General features: G+C 33.9%; 1 protein-coding gene across 6 annotated transcripts in view; it reads right to left on the reverse strand.

The window, feature by feature from the left end:
* Positions 1-846: 846 nt before the first annotated feature.
* The window catches only part of LOC127851147 (sushi, von Willebrand factor type A, EGF and pentraxin domain-containing protein 1-like), a 60,375-nt gene continuing 41,385 nt past the window's right edge, over positions 847-19,836 (reverse strand). Inside the window, exons 6-28 of one of the 6 annotated variants that reach the window (XM_052384730.1) lie at positions 18,657-18,833; positions 18,218-18,394; positions 17,701-17,877; positions 17,263-17,439; positions 16,825-17,001; positions 16,380-16,556; positions 15,654-15,830; positions 15,031-15,207; positions 14,153-14,329; positions 13,448-13,624; positions 12,129-12,305; positions 11,420-11,596; positions 10,296-10,472; positions 9,915-10,082; positions 9,464-9,598; positions 4,670-4,804; positions 4,257-4,382; positions 3,396-3,517; positions 2,951-3,283; positions 2,625-2,826; positions 2,244-2,413; positions 1,815-1,927; positions 847-1,188 (exon numbers count right to left, since the gene is read on the reverse strand). In XM_052384730.1, the coding sequence (XP_052240690.1) occupies positions 936-1,188; positions 1,815-1,927; positions 2,244-2,413; positions 2,625-2,826; positions 2,951-3,283; positions 3,396-3,517; positions 4,257-4,382; positions 4,670-4,804; positions 9,464-9,598; positions 9,915-10,082; positions 10,296-10,472; positions 11,420-11,596; positions 12,129-12,305; positions 13,448-13,624; positions 14,153-14,329; positions 15,031-15,207; positions 15,654-15,830; positions 16,380-16,556; positions 16,825-17,001; positions 17,263-17,439; positions 17,701-17,877; positions 18,218-18,394; positions 18,657-18,833 (4,058 nt within the window). In that variant the 3' untranslated portion in view covers positions 847-935. The remainder of the gene's footprint in view (positions 1,189-1,814; positions 1,928-2,243; positions 2,414-2,624; positions 2,827-2,950; positions 3,284-3,395; positions 3,518-4,256; positions 4,383-4,669; positions 4,805-9,463; positions 9,599-9,914; positions 10,083-10,295; positions 10,473-11,419; positions 11,597-12,128; positions 12,306-13,447; positions 13,625-14,152; positions 14,330-15,030; positions 15,208-15,653; positions 15,831-16,379; positions 16,557-16,824; positions 17,002-17,262; positions 17,440-17,700; positions 17,878-18,217; positions 18,395-18,656; positions 18,834-19,836) is intronic. The other 5 variants (XM_052384731.1, XM_052384732.1, XM_052384733.1 and 2 more) reach the window with 5 other exon arrangements.

Here is a 19,836-nt window from a genome sequence, read left to right on the forward strand (position 1 = left end):
TTAGGACAAAGCCCATATCAGGGTAGCCTAAAATATCCTAATGCACTAAAATTGCATAGTGCTTTATCAAGAAAATAACAATCTTTTACTTGTTATATTGCTATGTTTAAAACGGCAGTTTTACTACCAGCCAAATCCGGACAGTAACACCTTCAAACAACTCATGTCGTTATCCAATCACACAATCATTATATTATTTCTCTAATAAAAACATTCACAAAAGTAAAAAAAAAAACGAAATAATTAATTCAATAAAGAAAGTATACAGGTATCTGTATTGATAAAAATACCTTACACATAACTAAAAGCGCGAATGAAAATTATTTATTGATAACTTGCATCGTTTGAATTCTCTTAATATGCTCTGAATATATTTTACATATGTATGTAAAATCATACCTTACATAAATACTTGCTGTATTCAAAGGCTCAACACTAGTTTCCAACTTTACACGATGCAATATGTGTTTAGGTGTTATTAATTTCTTCGACAATGGGTTTTGATTCCGAATTATAGGGCAGCTATTAGAGATAATTTTATTAATGCTAAGCGATACTGTTTTGGTCCTAACGATTTGTCTACAATCGCCATTTCTACAGGTTATAGCGCCCAACAACAACAGTTATAAAATCAATTACAACTTTGTTATACGTGTTTTTTGTGCAGTAAATATAAGTTTTAGCAAAACTTCTTTTAATACAACATACTCGAGAATACAGTATTCGAGTATATATTACATGCTGTTACCTTTTTTACACTATATATTTACATTTCCAAGACATGGCGATGCCTCATTAATCATAGTTAAACATGTGCACACCACACACAAAAACAAACAAGTAATACACATTATGTTATAAGTTTATTTTACATTGAAGCCATTAACACCCTTAACGATACATTAATCATTTTGCGAATGAATGTATTATATAAATTATATGCCAAGCATCTTTCTAACACGTTTGATGATGGCTTGCATGATGCCTTCGTCTGTCGGTATCTCGTCGCTGATCGTGTACCTTGAGCAGTTATCAGGTGGGTTGATCACCTGGTACAGATGACAGTATTTCTGGCTGCTATCAGGGGAGCAGCACTGATTGTAACCCTTCTCGAGTAGTTTTGCAACTGTGTCGTTATCAAATTCCGCCGCTACTGCACCCGGATACTGCGTCTGCAGTTTACTGAACCTGAAAATTAGCGGTTTATTGGTAATATATTTAAACGGAAAATTTTAAAGTAAATAGACCAGTTGGCGATCTCTCTTGCTGCTTTCTTGATTTCAATCCCTTTTTAAGAATATTCTTGCGTGTTCCGCTTCAACACATGATGGTACTAAACGACAAAACGACAAAACAACTCACAAACACTAAATTAGTTGGAAGCTATCACATCAACCTTTTAAATTCAAACCAAATACGAAATTGTTTTCTTACTGCTCTTATGGCGGTCATGTCATGTTGTGGAATACAAATAACCTCAAAAATATTGGAGTGATACATAAGGAATATGTATGAAACTCAGTAAGGGTTTTCGGGAAAGAAGATTTCAATATTAATATAGAAATAGAACATGTCTACGAAATAACGATACATCCAAAATTCAACTATTTGAAATTAAATTAAATTTAAAGTCGCATATGTTATTGTGTATAACTATATGTATGCACACATTAATTGTTTTATGAAATTGCGTTGTTTTGTAAAACGTTTCCTAGAAATATGAATGCCTTTTGCAAAGAATCACAAGAACTGTTTACGGGTCGTATGTTTAATTCATACGATCAGAGGATTTGTATATCTTCACAAACACTCACATGTAGCAGCATTTCTGTTTAATTCCATAGGCGCTGAAAAACCAGGACTCGTAACATGTCATGTGACTTCCAAACCCGGGGCGAAGTGAGTCATTTCGGGTGAATGTGTAGTCCTGGAATCAAGCAATAGTATCAATACACGGTACCTAAGTAAAAGAGGCAACAACAGACAAACTTAGAGAATGATTGTAAATTAAATGTCGTGTTAACCGTCAATGTTTAATATAGATATAAGCAAGCTTAATTCTCAATGTACATCATATGACTTAAACTGAGCCAGCAACAGCGAACATTTACAGAACCGTTTTAGTAATTGATAAAAAAAATTTTCAGGTTAATAATCAGGCTGTGAAAAATCAAATATAAAGTACATATTGAAAAACAATGGACACTTTTATTGCATAACGTAAGTCCGATGGTTTTACTCACCTCCATCATTAGCACCTCCTGACAAGGACATGGAAGGGCAAACTCAAGCTGTTTCTGTATCCAGGTTCGGAGCTCATCCTTATTACTTTCGTAAAATCTTTGGCATAGGATTTCATTTTTCATAGCTTCTGTGACGACCGTCACATTATAAATCCATCTTCCAGCGAAATCTGCAAAGTCAAGTACAATGTATTTAGATATGCAAAAACATTCTTAATTGATCTTTGTTAAAACAACGTCAACATAATAATCTAGGCGACTCTTCCAAATCGTTGTTGCACTATGCATTTGATCATATATTTTGTAAAGGAATTCTACAGGTTAACCTGACCCAGAATAATCTTAACTAAATGTATTCAGGTTATTTTTTTAAATAGTTACCTGGCTGAACATTGGATTTTTGATTAAGACTTGTGAAGTTATATCGGTCAGACAGAACGACACCGGTGTAATCTATATTTGTGTAACCACTAGCAACAGGTACTTCTGGTAACGGTCTGATACTGAACTGTTCCCGGTCGTAGTTGAACATGATGTACGTGTACATTCCGTCTGATGCCAGAATGCACTGCATCGAAAGGTTCTAAAAGATGCAATAGCTTACAAATCAAAATTACAACAAATTAAGCTCTTCAAACATTAAAATAAACTATATTAATAGATTGTGCTATCGATCTAAAGTGAAAACGATTTAATGACCCAAATACCTGAATCTTAACGAGTTCAAATCCGGGTTCGTAGGGCGAGTGAACAGTCACGTGTTTCCACGTGGCCACCAAGGCCACACTTATATTGAACTCAGTATGGTTGGTGTATTGGCGAACGAGGTCCTGGATCTTTGAAACGTCTGTCTTATTTTTTTCAGTAAACACGTGGATCCACAATCCTCCGTCTGTTATATTTCTACTATCGATGTTTGTCCATAACGGTGCAATCACTTTTTGGTTCTGTATAGCTGCCTTCCATTCGCTGGAATTTTCACCTCCATATTCGTTGTACAATGGTTGGAATTCCAGTGATATGAATCCGTTCATATTTGGCTGCAATGCAAGGACATAGAGAGTTATACAGCATAACGGATCAGACAGATTTATTGATTGAGGAATATGAAAACGCATCTTAATGGTCAAATGAAAATAACTTAAGTGTTACCTTGAACCAATGAATATATTCTCCTAAATATGGCAATCTTGACGAGATATGGTAAGCATCTATCATCGGGTTGTCACCGTTATATCTATCCCCAGCTGCTTTGAAGTCCAGCAAAACTGGTTCTAGAAAGTGTGTAATAAAATATAATATCGCTTATTTAAAGATGCTTCTATGCCTCAATGTATCCATGATTTAGTGTATATTTAATTAGGCTGTATACATGTATATCATATGATGGCCTCCAAACTAACATGTCAAGTGCTATAATATATATGTTATTTCTTTGTTTAGGTACAATTTATTTTAATTCACAAGGTTTCCTGAGAAATAAATATTCTCAAGAGCGGATCAATAACCGTAAGTGAACATATTAATTTAATATGGTCACGAGTTGATAAAAACGATATCTGCTGACACAGACGCATCTTCTTTTATTAAATGCGTGTCCATCATTTGTTTTCATATTCAAAAGAAAGAGCTAAAAATGTCTCCGTAATATAATCTCTTGACGGCAAAATCGTGAAGTCGTTTCAGTGAAACAATTCATGGCTAGTTTTTAATCACTACCATTTCCATATAAACTATTTATGAAATAATAATATTTATCAATATCCCAGACTTGTACGTCTGAAATTAAAACCAGCTCACGATTACACGATTACACATGTTTCCTATCCGCTTCCACATTCAACCACACACCTCATTACGTTTCTTTACAAAAGGTGACATAGTACAAGGGACGCAAGTACAACAATAACACTAGTTTGACAAAAATGATTTCATCTGAAATTGTAAAAATTTCATTACATGACTTGTGTAAAAAGTAACAGCAATTGTTTCGCAACTGAAATGTCATCTTACCGAAGCATCCAAGATATGGATTTCCCTGTGGGTAGCCGTCCGGGCATTTGCATGAGTAACCACCATACGTGTTGGTACAGTCAGCATGGGGACCACACGTGGTAGTGTCATTACATTCAATGATATCTAAGCCACGCGGCAAATATATGATTTAAGAAAAAAGTGGTACATATGTTTTAATTCCCTGTTTTCGTTATATAATTGATTTATCTTTATACTTTTGGATTTTGGTAGATATGATTGTAGTATAATTTGTTATATGCCTTATACCATAAATAGCCACACATATGCAAATATCGTTTTTCTTGTATATGTACATAAGAATGCAAGTATTTGTGTTAATAACACAAACGTATCTTAAAATAATAAGAGTGAATCATGTACATTTAGAACAAAAGCTATCTTGGGCGTACCGCTTTCACATTTAGATCCAGTGAGTCCCTTGTTGCACACACACACGTATCCCCCGTCAATGTTCACGCATACACGTGTTTGGTTTAACGTATGCATACAGTAAAAGTCTCCATCAAACACGCATTCATCTACATCTTAAATAAAGAAAAACACACTATTAATATCAAGAAATTAAGTAAGTTTGATAAGAATCGTCTCAGAGACAATAATGATTGTAAACAAAACTGCATACACGTGCAGTTTTAAATGAATAATACCATATGTTTTTAAGACAATGCTATTCATTAAGCTGGTCAGGTAGTAAACAAAAAATAACAACAGAAACAAATAAAACAACACACTTATACCTGTCAGATGTATTATAATTATATAAGTTACAAAAATCATGTTTACAGTAGAAAACATTAGGTTTTCGGGATGGGAAACTAGTATACTTATTTTTAAATATGCATGCTGTAAAAGATTGTAATATCAAAACAACGATGTATAGATTTAAGTGGATTTCAATATTATAATTTCTTTAAGACAATGTTAAATGTTGGTAAAAATTATCAAGGCAGATAATACATATAAATCGGTATTGCAGACCAGAAATTAAAATTATTGGAAAATAGCAGATAACAATAGCTATTTAGCTTCAAAATAACAATATTATACACACCGGAGCACTGCTTTTAGTGTCTTAATATCATAAGTGCACATTCTCAGTGAGGCCCATACACATCAATAATTTAAATGGGCACATCGAATGTATTTCCCGCAAACTCTATGTACGTATAAACATGCATATTTTAATTCTTTTCGAACAGGCGTGTTTTCTACTAACAATAATATGATTATAGGTGCTACCTAATTTACGGGCAAAAGCTTTTAAATTTTAATTTGAAAAACATATATTTTTAATAGATATATGGACATGATTTTGTTCAAAATATTATAATTGTTGCAATAATTATGTAATGCATTCAAAAAAATCAATCTTAAAACGAGTTACATGTTCCCTGCTTAAATATCTAGCGTCTTATATTTTATTTGTTTTTCTAGCCACAGGAATTTAAAGCTGGTTCGGTGGCTGTGGTATAGTGGATAGGGTGTCTGCTAACTGGCTTAGTCACTGGGAGGTCTCTGTATTGATCCCTTAAGTGGGAGCATCTTTAGATAACCCTAAAGACATACTATGGCGTACCATTTGGGTTGAAAGTCAAGAAGACCTACAAGGTAAAAAGAGAAATGTACGTCGAAGTACAATAATTGTACGTCGACATACAAATATAAAATACACTTCAAAGTATATATTTGTACGTCAAAGTACAATTTGTACTTCGACATACATGTTTGTACTTCGACGTACACATGTTCTGAAAAGCCAATCAAAACATTTGTCTCTTGAGCCGCTTTTCCTTCACATTTATTCATAATAAATGTTTTAAATCTCTTTTTTAATTGAGGACAAAATGAATAAAAATATCAGAATGGCAAAAAGAAACACATAGAAGTTTCAAGTAATTAATGCATTGAAATAGATTATATACAAATTTGAAGAAGATTCAATTGTTACCTTTTTTATATTAAAATTATTCAGCATATTGTGAGTATTTATTGATCATGCGGAGCGGAGTATCACGACCGTCCAGCGCATTACTGTGTAGGAAATTCCCAACGGTAACCTAACAGTTACCAAACATTAACGGGATAAATAATTATAATATTCTCCCCGTTGGTTGTATTTTGTGATAACCAAAACTTGCATTAGTCTGAGGTTAATTCCGCGTCAGGTCAATAAATACGCACAATAGCTATGAGTTAGCGGTTGATAGTCGCATAATTTTGTATAAATAATAATAATGATAATGTTTAATAAATACGCACAATATCTATGAGAAAGCAGTCGATAGTCGCATAATATGGTATAAATAATAATAATAATTATGTTCAATGTCAAATATCTCTAAAAGCAACAGATGTAAGGTGTCTTCTGATTCGCTAACACTCAAGGGTCGGTGAAAATTGTACGTCGAAGTACATTTCTCGTTCTACCTAGTGGTCTTGTAGACTTTCTACGTCATGGTACGTCATATAGACACTAAGTACTGGTCCTACCCAGAAAACAGTTTGTTTCATCAAATGTCTCAATTCAACTTGACAGCTTGCTAAAGCAGTTGCATTTAGCATACAGTACACTGATTTAACATAATCAAAATCATGTGATGTGTCCAATCAATTTTGATTGACAAATCTGACAGGATTTTTTTTTTAATCCAATAAGTTTAAGACTGTCAAATAACACACACTACGTATTGAAAGCCATACCTGGAGCTTTCGTCTGTATACCACTGACTTCATCAGAAGAATGATTTCTACTGTTGGGAAACGTTAACACCGCTAATTGTCTTCTTTTTTATTATCAATGTATAATTATGTGTAACAGCATAACAACATACTTGTTTCGCAATTAAACTATTTAATAAATACAAGTATCTTGCAGGTTTCTAATTTTCTTTCGCAAACTATTGTTGATTAGTTTAAATGTTGTCGCCACTAAAAAACTAGCCATTTTGTAGCAATTCTTAAATCACAGTCTAAACTGCATACACTTAGCTCTATAGTTACAATTTAAATGAAAATATTAGAATGCATCATGCTATATCATCCATATATTTTATTTAAACATTCAAATAACACATAACACAGTACATATATAAAAAGGTATGTGGTATTGTGTGGAGATACCAAACACTTCACATCATTTATTTGCACATAATAGTTACAAAATAAGTAATACTAAAACACTGTCATCAACCTACAGTACAAGAATATTTACGTATATGAAATTACAAAGTGGTGTTATTTTATTACCTTTTACAAAATTAACAATGCTGGTTGTGTACTAGCCATAACACATTTATCATGGATTAACAAGTAACAACCAATTTATTAATTACACAATAGAAAGGAAATCGTATTAATTGCATTATGCATTTACTAAACGAGCTATTTGCTACTGTTTAGAATTACACATTCTTACTAAAAATGATCACAACAGGTACTTAGTGCTTTTACATACTTGTGGTAAGTTTTGTATTACTAGTTTGACATTTATTGGCATACACGTGTCGATATGCAGACTACATTTACATGGGAACTTTCATATTTTATCAGCATAATTGCCTTCAAATTGTTAATTTAACGACCCTTTGACATTGTTTGCACATCTGATCTCATTATACCATAGCTGATTTTTGTTTATAGATAGACAGATATAGACTTTTCAAAGTTCTATAAAAGTTCACACATGTTCCATCCAAGTAAACCAACAGAACCAATACAGATCACCACAGATAATAACTGTGTGTATAGTTTGGAAATTTTGATAGTTCAGGAATACCTCCTTTGTTGATTTCTGTAAACCAAGACTGTCAGTTATGCTGGATAGAATGGCTTGTGTGATGCCCAGCTCTTGCCTTGGCAGAACAGCTTCTAAAAACGGAAAACCAACAAATATCTTAAAATTTTATCAATAATGCAGACAATTTATAAATGTCTTGTTTTTTGTTGATTTCGAATCTAGAAGATTTTTTATTTAAGATTGTGGTACGAAAATCCAACGGTATCGGATTTTGTGGTTTTAGGCCTAAACTTATTATCGCTATATGTAACCTTTCGGGATATCGGTAAAGTGCGAGCAGACGAGGTGTAAATACGTTAAAAATTAAAGCTAAAATACTAAAAAGTTAGATCGGAATATCTTTACATTTTGTAAATAAATGTGTTTCTGATGGATAACAACGACAACTTACCAGAATATTGCTCATGATCACACGTAAAACTTCTTTCTGAGAGCGAATGGAAAATGCGTCACTAATTCTGACAAATAAACAGTAAGGTGTCGTTATTGAAATACCGCGAGAATACTGGAAGAATAGAGATGCCAACTATAATGTTTAAATCAAATAATTTTTTAACAAGCGTTTGTGATTTGTCAGGATAATAATAACAATAAGATATCGAAAAGATCAAAGCAAACAAATTCGACAGAAATCTGAGATGCGGCAATATATTTAAGACGGGTATTGTTCACGTAAATTGTGTTTGGTAAAGACTGTCACAATATGTAGTGAACCAGCCTTCGGCGTATACCCACTAAAGATGAGTATTCAGGGGAGATAATTGAGTAATGACTAAATTCTGGAACGGTTGCGAAGAAAAACAAATAATGCGAGAATATTTAATGCGATTCGCTACACAATTATGATGTCATTGATATAATTTTTCCTGAGGTATGTATCTACATGTGATTTAGCATATGTCAAAGTGTTTTTTATTTGTTCAAGGTCATAAATAGCATCGCGAAAATATGTGTCGCCTGCCATTTTTTTTGAGACGCATCCCTATGTGGTATTCTTAATGTTATTTTATGTCCATATTTCCATATGTATGAACGGTCAACGCCCGTAATATATGAGTAAAATCATTCAGAAAAAGCCAGTTCTTTTCGATACAACCACCAGTGGGATGTGAACTAATGCCAATAAAAAAACCTAATAATGTGTCCTCTTTAGAACTTTTTAAAACTTAATTTCGTGCTATTTGTATTCCCGCATCCGCTTTATTGGCCCAGGGGATTACTTTTTATGACTTTAAAATAAATATTTTATTGACCGTATACAGAAAAAACGATTTAATAAATATTTTGAAAGAAATGATGTATTGGAGCATATATTACCAAACTGACCGTGGCTAAGTCCCTTTAAGCAACTTTGTTTTAGACACAAACGTTAGAGATCAGTACGTACCAGCACATCGTTGTCCCCCGACCCCATCCAGGTCTCTGTATCCACTCTGACATTCACACTTGAAGCTGCCATCAGAGTTGGTACACTTGGCGTTGAAGTCACATGGCTTTGGCCTGTTGAGGCACTCGTCGATATCTGAAAAATGTTCTTGTATACCGTGTTTTCAAACATATTTGTTATATTTATTTACACGTTTTAATTTGTGATAAAAGTGTTGTATAATTAAATACTCTTGTCACTTACAATACAATACTCGTATCACCTCGTTACATATTTGTCATATGACACTCCTATATCGTTGTGCATTTTGTCACGTTGATATATTTTTCTAAAATAAATTGCATGGTGTCACCAACAATTAGATCGGCAATAAGCATCACTTTGTTATCAAACTTCTAACTTCTAACACCTTCTTATTCCACTTCTTACACTTATGGTTTAAATGCAATACCTGAACATATTGGCGCTGTTCCATTCCACTCGCCGTCAGCAGTACACGTGAGCTCAGTAATGTTGGTTGTGCTGTATCCAGGGAGACAGACGTATACCGCCGTGGCGTTAAATGTCGTAAAGGGTGCATGTATTGTTGATAGATTGCCTAATGGAGGCTGTCTACAGTCTGCAAGAGAAAGTGATAGCGATGCTATGATGAAAAATATGTGAAAACGTTAGTGTGTGTTTGTTGTTATGTGTAGAAGCTACATTTTCGATGCAATTAAAATGAGTTAGACCCTTTTTGCACAAGCTTAATGTGTAGCGCTTTTTAAGTTGTATGACTAATCGACTATTTGTGTGAAAAGAGCCTACGTCGGAAATACAATTACCAACTCACTTTTTATCTCACAGATTGGAGCATTAGAGCTCCATGTTGCAGTTTCGGTGCACGTTAATGACTGTGACCCGTGTAATGTATAACCCATGTTACACGTAAACTCTGCGAATGAAAGAAATGTGGTCCCATTCGTCTTGGTAATGTTGCCATTGGCGTCAACATGTAGGGGTCCACAATCTGTATAGCAAAAAGAAAAACATTTTACATTGAACATGGCTATGACGATGTGATTAAACATAAAATACATTCTTATAAGACAATATATGAACGCTATAATGCTTCTTTTTTGTTTTTAAATATGACAGGTTATTTTTTTACAATAATTACTTACTAAAAATAAACACGTTTGTAAACAAGAAATCAACGCCGATTCATTATAACTTGCTGGAGAAATGTGTAATGAATTCCTTACTGTAACAGTAATAACATTATCATGTTATTACGTTGTATTTATTTTGTAGTTTCCAGTTATATAATAATTATATGTATGTATTATTACATTGGCGGTAAGCTAAGTTGCTAGAGCGCGGAACTACAATTCTAAATATCCGAGGATCTTGAGATAAACCACCGGCCAGTTTTCTCTCAATAAAGTTGCTTGAAAATTTATATAAGTTATATAAGTTTGTAGAACAGACAATTCGTCAAATGAACGAAGTTTAATTCGCGGATCACTTATAACAATAAATCTTTTCTCTAATTACAGAACAACATATTTTTAATGTTTTGTAATTAAGGCTAGATTTTTTTAAAGGTTTAAACCCCAAATTTTGTGCAACGAGCCTTAGGAGGTGGTGATTCCTGCTTTAATCAGGCTTTTATGATACATGTCAATTTGCATATATTGCCTCGTAGTGTATAGGTGATGGGTCATTGCCTTCAACAAAAGACTAACGGATTAGATTTTGTCCTCCGGTAATCTTTCTTGAGTTTCATTATTCGTATAATCCGCAATTAGCAAAATGATGTTTTCAAAACTACAAACACATTAAAAATCTATTTGTTTTAATGTGTGAACAGAGACTTTTTTTAAGGGAATAGAGATAAAAATAACGTTTGCCATAAAAAAGGCAACGAGTTTCGTAAACAACATTGTGCGTTTAATAACGAAAGCATGTATATACCGTTTATAGCGCAACTGCCTTCAATCAAGCTCCAAGTTCCGTTTGCGAGACATTTAATGTTGATGTTGTTTCCAGTGAAATGGTATCCAGTGTTACATGAACACATTCCAATAGATTGGAAAGTGGTTGTGTTGGCATTGCATTTTCCGATCGGTAGATCAGGAACACTTCCACAATCTAGTGAACAAAATAGTAACGTAGAAATATAGCGGTATAACTGAAAATACAACTTTAGAAAAAGCATCAACTCAAAAACATGCCACCACAGTGGTAATGTATGTTTTTGAAATACAAAATGAGTGACAATCAAGCTCACCGTGACCAGTATAGTAGTAAATAATAACTTAAATATGTATTTATTTAATATCAACGTTAATGATTTTGTTATGTGTAAATTACATGTTTCAGTCACGAAATACAGTTTGATAGTATTATTTTGTCACCTTTTATCTTGCAGTGTGGATCTTCTGATTGCCATACAGACGATTTGATACATATTGATGTTTAAAAGGTATAATAAACACTGATCAATTTTAGATAACTACTTCATGTACTTCGGAGGAATTGATAACGCTTGTGAATTATACATACTTTAAGCGAAAAATAGTTTAATATTATTTTTCTTTACAATTTATGTTTATTTTATTGTAGAAACATTTGTACACAAAGAAGAATTTGTAGATGGAATCCAAATATAATCAAATGTTACCGTTTAAAATGCAGCTGCCTTCAATTTCGCTCCAAGTTCCGTTCGCGAGACACTGAATGCTTTTGTTGCTTCCAGTCAAATGATATCCAGTATTACATAAACAAAGCCCAACAGACTGGTACGTGGTGGCATTGGCTTGGCATTTGCCGAACGGTAGATCAGGAACACGTTTACAATCTTGCGGACAGCAGATACAAGTGTAAATATAACGGCATCGCATTAAATACAGCTTTTTAATAAGAACAAACCCGACAAAACGCGAACAAAATGACTACGTATGTTATTAAAATCAAATAATGAGTGTAGTTTTTGTTCATTGTTATCGGTATAGCAGCGGCAATCGTATTAAATATTTAATTATTGTTAACCATCTCCAATGCTTTTGCTACAAGAAAAATGCATGTTTTAGTAACCAAATCCAGTTGTGTAGTGTTTCATTTTCATCTTTCATTTTTTCAGTGTGGAACGTTTGGTTGCCATACTAAGAATTCGGAACCCGTTGATGTGTTCGATCCCAATAACTCATCGTTACAGGAAAATTTTACAAATGACAAATAAAATGTGCTGTTTAATATGTCATCCTTGCGATTTGAATCAACGGTTGGAATTCGTCGCAATTATAACGTAACTTTGTTATTACTTTGTAATTAATGTTTATTTTCCAGTTATATCCTTAGTATATGTATGAAGAATTACTTTGGACGGTTAGCTAGGTTGATAGAGCGCGGGACTACACATCTAAAAATCCGAGAATCGTGAGTTAGACCACCGGCCAGTTTTTATCTCAATATAGTTGCTTGGAAAACTTATATTTTACTTTGGCAATGTATAATGAACACACAATGCGTCAAATGTACGAAAAATTCGCGGGTCACTATTGACAATTCATCTTTTCTCTAATTACAAAACAACATTTTTTAAATGTTTTGTAATTAAGGCTAGATTTTTTTAATGGTTTAAACCCCCAATTCTTTGCAGTGAGCCTTCGGAGGTGGTGATTCCTGCTTTAATCAGGCTTTTATGATAAATGTCAATTTGCATATATTGCCTCGTAGTGTATAGGTAATGGGTCATTGCCTTAATCAACAGACTAACGGATTATAATTTTTCCTCCGATAATGTTTCTTGAGTTCATTACTCTTATATATCCGCAATAAGCAAAAGGATGTTTTCGAAACTACAAAATCATTAAAAATCTATTTGTGTTTAATATGTGAACAGAGACTCTTTTAAGAGAACGGAGATAATGATTTGCAAACAATAATACAATGAATTTCGTAAACTAAATTGAGAGTTTAATAACGGAAGCAAGTATTTACCGTTTATAGCGCAACTGCTTTCAATCACGCTCCACGTTCCGTTCGCGAGACATTGAATGTTGTTGTTGTTTCCAGTGAAATGGTATCCAGTGTTACAGAAACACATTCCAATAGATTGAAAAGTGGTTGTGTTGGCATCGCATTTGCCGAATGGTAGATCAGGAACACTTTCACAATCTGGTGAACACAATATTCACGTGGTTATAAAACGGTCGAAAAAATACAACTTTGATAAAAGCCCCAACTCGAAAACACACAACCACAATGGTTATGTATGTTTTTGAAAAAAAAAAATGAGTGACAGGTATTTTCACCGTTACCGATATAGCAGTAAACAATAAATTAAATATGTATTTATTTAATATCATCGTTAATTATTTTGCTGTAAGTAAATTACAAGTTTCAGATACGAAATCCAGTTATGTAGTATTCATTTTCACATTTTACTTTACAATGGGGAACTTCTGGTTGCAATACAGACACTTCGGTACATATTGATGTGTTAAATGTAAAGTATACAGTGATCTGTTGCAGATGACTTCTTAATTTACTTTAGACAATTCGATAACGCTCGTTAATAAGACATACTTTAAGCGAAAAATAGTTTAATACTATTTTTCTGAACACCTTATGTTTATTTTATGTAGAAGCATGTGTATACAAAGCAGAAGTTGTTGACGGAATCGAAATATAATCAAATGTTACCGTTTAAAATACAGCTGCCTTCAATTTTGCTCCACGTTCCGTTCGCGAGGCACTGAATGTTATTGTTATTTCCAGTGAAATGATATCCAGTGTTACATAAACACATTCCAACAGATTGGTACGTGGTGTCATTGGCATGGCATTTGCCGAACGGTGGATCAGGAACACTTCTACAATCTGGTGGACAACAGATGACAGTGTAAATATAACGGCACCGCAGAAAATACAACTTTGAAGTAAAACAAACTCGACAAAATGCCAACACAATGACTACGTATGTTATTGAAATTAAACAATGAGTGTCAATATTGTTCATTGTTACCGGTATAGCAGCGGCAATTGTATTAAATTTTAAATTATTTTCATCTCCAATGATTTTACTACAAGAAACGTGCATGTTTTAGAAACGAAATCCTGTTGTGTAAAGTTTCATTTTCACATTGTATTTTGCAGTGTGGAACTTCTTGTTGCCATAAAGACAATGCGGCACACATTGATGTATTCGAGCCAAATAACTCATAGCCATCGTTACAGGAAAACGTTACCGATGACAAATAAAATGTGCCGTTTGATATGGTATCGTGGCGATTTAAATCAACAGTTGGATTTCCACAATCTTGAAAAGAGGTGTGTTTTAATGGTATAACAGACTCATCTTCAACGGTTGCACATAGCGATATATACGACACGGAAACTCCTATCTTTTTTAGATGACTAATTCATATATTAAAGACAATAAGACAACGCTGGTTAATAAGCCACACTTGGAGCTAAACATAATTTAGTTTATTTTTGCAAGAAACCTAATTTTTATTTTCTGTAGAAAAATTTCGTGCAAATAACAAGTTGTTTACTGAATCCAAATATAATACAGTTACCGTTTAAAATGCAGCTGCCTTCAATCGCGCTCCACGATCCGTTCGCTAGACACTTAATGTTATTATTGTTTCCAGTAAAACTATACCCAGTGTTACAGAAGCACAGTCCGATAGACTGGTACGTTGTGTCAGCCGCATTGCATTTACCGAACTGTAGATCAGGAACACTTCGACAGTCTGTCGAAAAACAGATAACAGGGTAAATATATAGGCATCGCATTAAACACAACTGGAATAAGCAGATACTCGAAAAAACGCCACCTCAATTATTACTTTTTTTAATCAAACCATGGGTGACAGTAATGTTCACTGTTACCGGTAAAGCAGCGTCTATTGTGTTTAATATAGAGTTATTTAAGACCATCGCCAATGATTTTGCTAGAAGTTTTTTTTTCAGACATCCAGTTATGCAGTGTTACAATTTTAAATTTTAATTTGCAGTGCGGAACTTCTGGTTGCCAAACAGACAATGCGTTGCACATCGATGTATTCGATCCAAATAACTCGTAGCTATCGTTAAAAGAAAAAGTGATCGTTGACAAATAAAATGTGCCGTTTGATACTCCATCGTGGCGATTTGAATCAACAATTGGATTTACTGAATCCAAATATATTACGATTACCGTTTAAAATGCAGCTGCCTTCAATCGCGCTCCACGTTCCGTTCGCGAGACACTGAATGTTGTTGTTGCGTCCAGTGAAATTGTATCCAGTGTTACAGAAACACAATCCATCAGCCTGGTACGTGGTGTCATTGGAATTGCATTTGCCGAACGGTAGATCAGGAACACTTCTACAATCTGGCGAACAACACCATTGAAGAAATTGTATCGTCAGATCACACACTCGACAAAGTTGTACGACTATATTATACTATGATAATTTTACTGTTAGATAATGCGGCTAATGCGTACACATTATCAGGTACACACATTTAGCACGTACATGTTGATTAGATTTAAGAAAAAGAAAACATTATTATGATTAAGTAACCTTATAAAACAATCGAAACGACTTCGCTTTTCTAATCACAGTGTCGTCAAAGACAATAACCTTACATTTTAATTTTACAATTAATCGTTACATCATGTAAGAATCGAAATAAGTGTCACTTTTGGCTAGAAAAGGTCATTCAATATATGCTTCTTATTTTTATATCTGGCTTTAAAACTATCTGGACTTCTAACCTCACGTTTAAATTCATGCGCATTAGAATTTCAAGTCGATGACTGTTCGGAAATTAGAAGTTATACAAGGAAAATAATTTCATTTCTCAATTTAATTCTATTGTTAGCAGTTAATAGCATGTTAACGATACATTATCCAGATTTATAAATTTACATTGTCACCTCGTATTTTACAATGCGGAACTTCTGGTCTCCATTCATACGATTCCGTACATATTGATGAGTTTTCCCCGACCAACTCGTAGCCATCGTTACACGAAAATGTCGCCGATGATAAATAAACTGTGCCATTTGATATGTTATTATGGCGATTTCGATCAATGCGTGGATTACCACAGTCTGAAACAAAGATGTGCAACAACGAAAATCGGACACCTCTGCTGTGAGTAGCAATATATCAGGCACGGACACCTTGTTAAGATGGCTGCTTTAAATACATAGATAATTTTCGATAAAACTGATACATATGCTTAATTGAAAGTTTACGATATTTTATGCGGGAACAATTATGTTTATGCAACTGGATTTTTTCACATACAAATATTTATTTCCATAATAACAATTATGTGTCATGACAGAGTGCATAATCCAAATAGTATTCAGTTACTTTTTATAGTGCAGCTTCCTTCGATCATGCTCCATGTTTCGTTCGCTTGACATTGAATTTCGTTCTTGTTTCCAGTGAAATGATATCCAGTGTTACAGAAACACAGTCCAATAGATTGGTACGTGGTTGTGCTGGCATTGCATTTGCCGAACGGTAGATCATAAACACTTCCACAATCTGGTGAACAACAGATAAAAGTGGCCATATAATGGCTTCAACGAAAATACAAATTTAAAATACGCATAACCTAGAAAACACGCCACAACAATGGCTAGGTATTTTTTAAACCAATCAATGAGTGACAGTTATGTTCACCGTTACCGGTTTAGCAGCGGATGATGTAATAATATATATTTATTTAATAAAATTGCCAATGATTTTGCTATAAGTAAATTGCATGTTTGTTTCAGTTAGGAAATCTAGCTGTGTAGAGTTCACCTTTTATTTTGCAGTGTGGAACTTCTGGTTGCCATAAAGAAAATGCGGTGCACATTGATGTATTCGATCCAAATAACTCGTAGCCATCGTTACATGAAAATGTTACCAATGACAAATAAAATGTGCCGTTTGATATGTCATCCTGGCGATTTGAATCAACAGTTGGATTTCCACAGTCTGGAATAAATATGTGTTTTTATAGTATAATACACACATCTTCGATGGCTTCACATAACGATATATAAGACACTGAAACACTTATTTTTGTAGATGACTACTTCATATACTTAAGAGAATTAGACAACACTGGTAAATTAGAAATACTTAAAGCTAAAATATGTAAATGTTTTTTGCTAGAAATTTTTTATGTATATTTTCCGTAGAAAAATTGTGTTCAAAGAACAAGTTGTTGACGGAATCCAAATATAATACAGTTACCGTTTAAAATGCAGCTGCCTTCAATCGCGCTCCACGTTCCGTTCGCGAGACACTGAATATTGTTGTTGTGTCCAGTGAAATTGTATGCAGTGTTACAGAAACAAAATCCATCAGACTGGTACGTGGTGTCATTGGAATTGCATTTGCCGAACGGTAAATCAGGAACACTTCTACAATCTGGCGAAAAAACAATATTAAAGATATTGTATCTTCAGATCACACACTCGACCCAGTTGTACGACTATACAATACTATGATAATTTTACAGTTAGATAATGCGGCTTATGTGTACACATTATCATGAACACAAATTTAGCCCGTACATTATTATTAGATTTAAGAAAAAGAAAACATTATTATGATTAAGTAACCTTATAAAACAATAGAAACGACTTCCCTTTTCTGTTTGGAAATTAGAAGTGAAACAAGGAAAATATTTTCTCAATTTAATTTTATTGGTAGCAGTTAATAGCATGGTAACGATGCATTATCCAGATTTATAAATTTTCATGGTCACCTCGTATTTTACAATGCGGAACTTCTGGTCTCCATTCATACGATTCCGTACATATCGACGAGTTTTCCCCGACTAACTCATAACCATCGTTACACGAAAATGTCGCCGTTGACAAATAAACTGTGCCATTTGATATGTCATCATGGCGATTTGGATCAATGCGTGGATTACCACAGTCTGAAACAAAGATGTGCAATAACGAAAAACGGACACCTCTGCTGCTGCGAGTAGCAATTTTTAGGATACTGAAACTTTATCTTGTTAAGATGATTGCTTTATAAACATAGAAAATGTTCGACAAAGCTGATGTATACACTTAATTTCAAGTTAACGTTATTTTTGCGGGAACAATTATGTTTATGCAACTTATAAATATTTATTTCCATTATAACAATTGTGTGTCACGACAGAGTGCATAATCCAAATAGTATTCAGTTACTGTTTATAGTGCAGCTTCCTTCGATCATGCTCCATGTTCCGTTCGCGAGACAATAAATGTTTTTGTTGTTTCCAGTGAAATGATATCCAGTGTTACAGAAACACAGTCCGATAGATAGGAACGTTGTGTTGGTGGCAACGCATTTTCCGAGCGGCAGAGCAGGGAGATTTCTACAATCTGGTGATCAAAGGATATTAAAAGATATATATTGACATGTTATTTGTTATTCGAACGTACAATATGCTTAAAGCATATTTCACAGATTTTGGCATTTGTTGAAGTTTTTCATCAAATGATATAAAGTGATAAATTTAAACGTCGGTTCTAAAGAGCTTAATAATAATGCACGAATATAAATTAAGAAATGAAAAAAACAGAACGAACAATAAACGTTTCCCATACCATTCAATAAGCACTCTATACTTTATATAAGCAACCCACGTATTGTTACAAAATATAACGGAAGCAACATAAGTACGCGTTTCAATCGTTCGCGTTGGTAACGCTTTATACTTCTACCAATTTCTGATAATTATTACTCGTAAATGGAAAGTTTGTCGAGTTTGAGTCATTAGCGTTATTTAGCTCCCTGATGTAAAGTGTTAATTTATTTTCTCAATTTGTGACAAAATGTTGGACAATTATCATATCGGCTATCTATGAACAATTCCCTTTAAAGTACAAACGTCAGTTGTGGAGGGTGACTTATGATATTTTAGAGAAGATTTAAAAAGGTATTTTTTGCAAAGAGGGGCCATAGCTTCGTTTGTGTAAAACGTGTTCTGTTAAAACATGAAGTTGCGCCACTTTACATGCTGCTTACATTTTGGCACTCTAGAAGCAGGACATTTTAAGTTACGGGCACCATAACGTTGGTTGCGTCGATAACACCAGATTTCAGAACCAATATATAGAGATGCGCAAGTTTACATGGTTATTCATATGTTTGTTAATCGTCAGCCCACTAGCAGCAATACGTCTGGAGTAACGAGTTACACACTATAAAATATGCATTTTTTTAATAAAATGCGGCTACAATTCCGGTTTTGTCGAACACAATCAAAGCAAACTTTGGAGGTGCGCAAGTTTTCATGCTTATGATTGTGTTTGTAAAGATTTAGCCCTCTAGCAGCAATACTTTATGAGTTGCGTGCGCCTTCAGTTAAAAAGTAATTATACT

The sequence above is a fragment of the Dreissena polymorpha genome, chromosome 11 (genome assembly GCF_020536995.1).
Source record: "Dreissena polymorpha isolate Duluth1 chromosome 11, UMN_Dpol_1.0, whole genome shotgun sequence".
Classification (NCBI taxonomy): Eukaryota; Metazoa; Mollusca; class Bivalvia; order Myida; family Dreissenidae; genus Dreissena; species Dreissena polymorpha.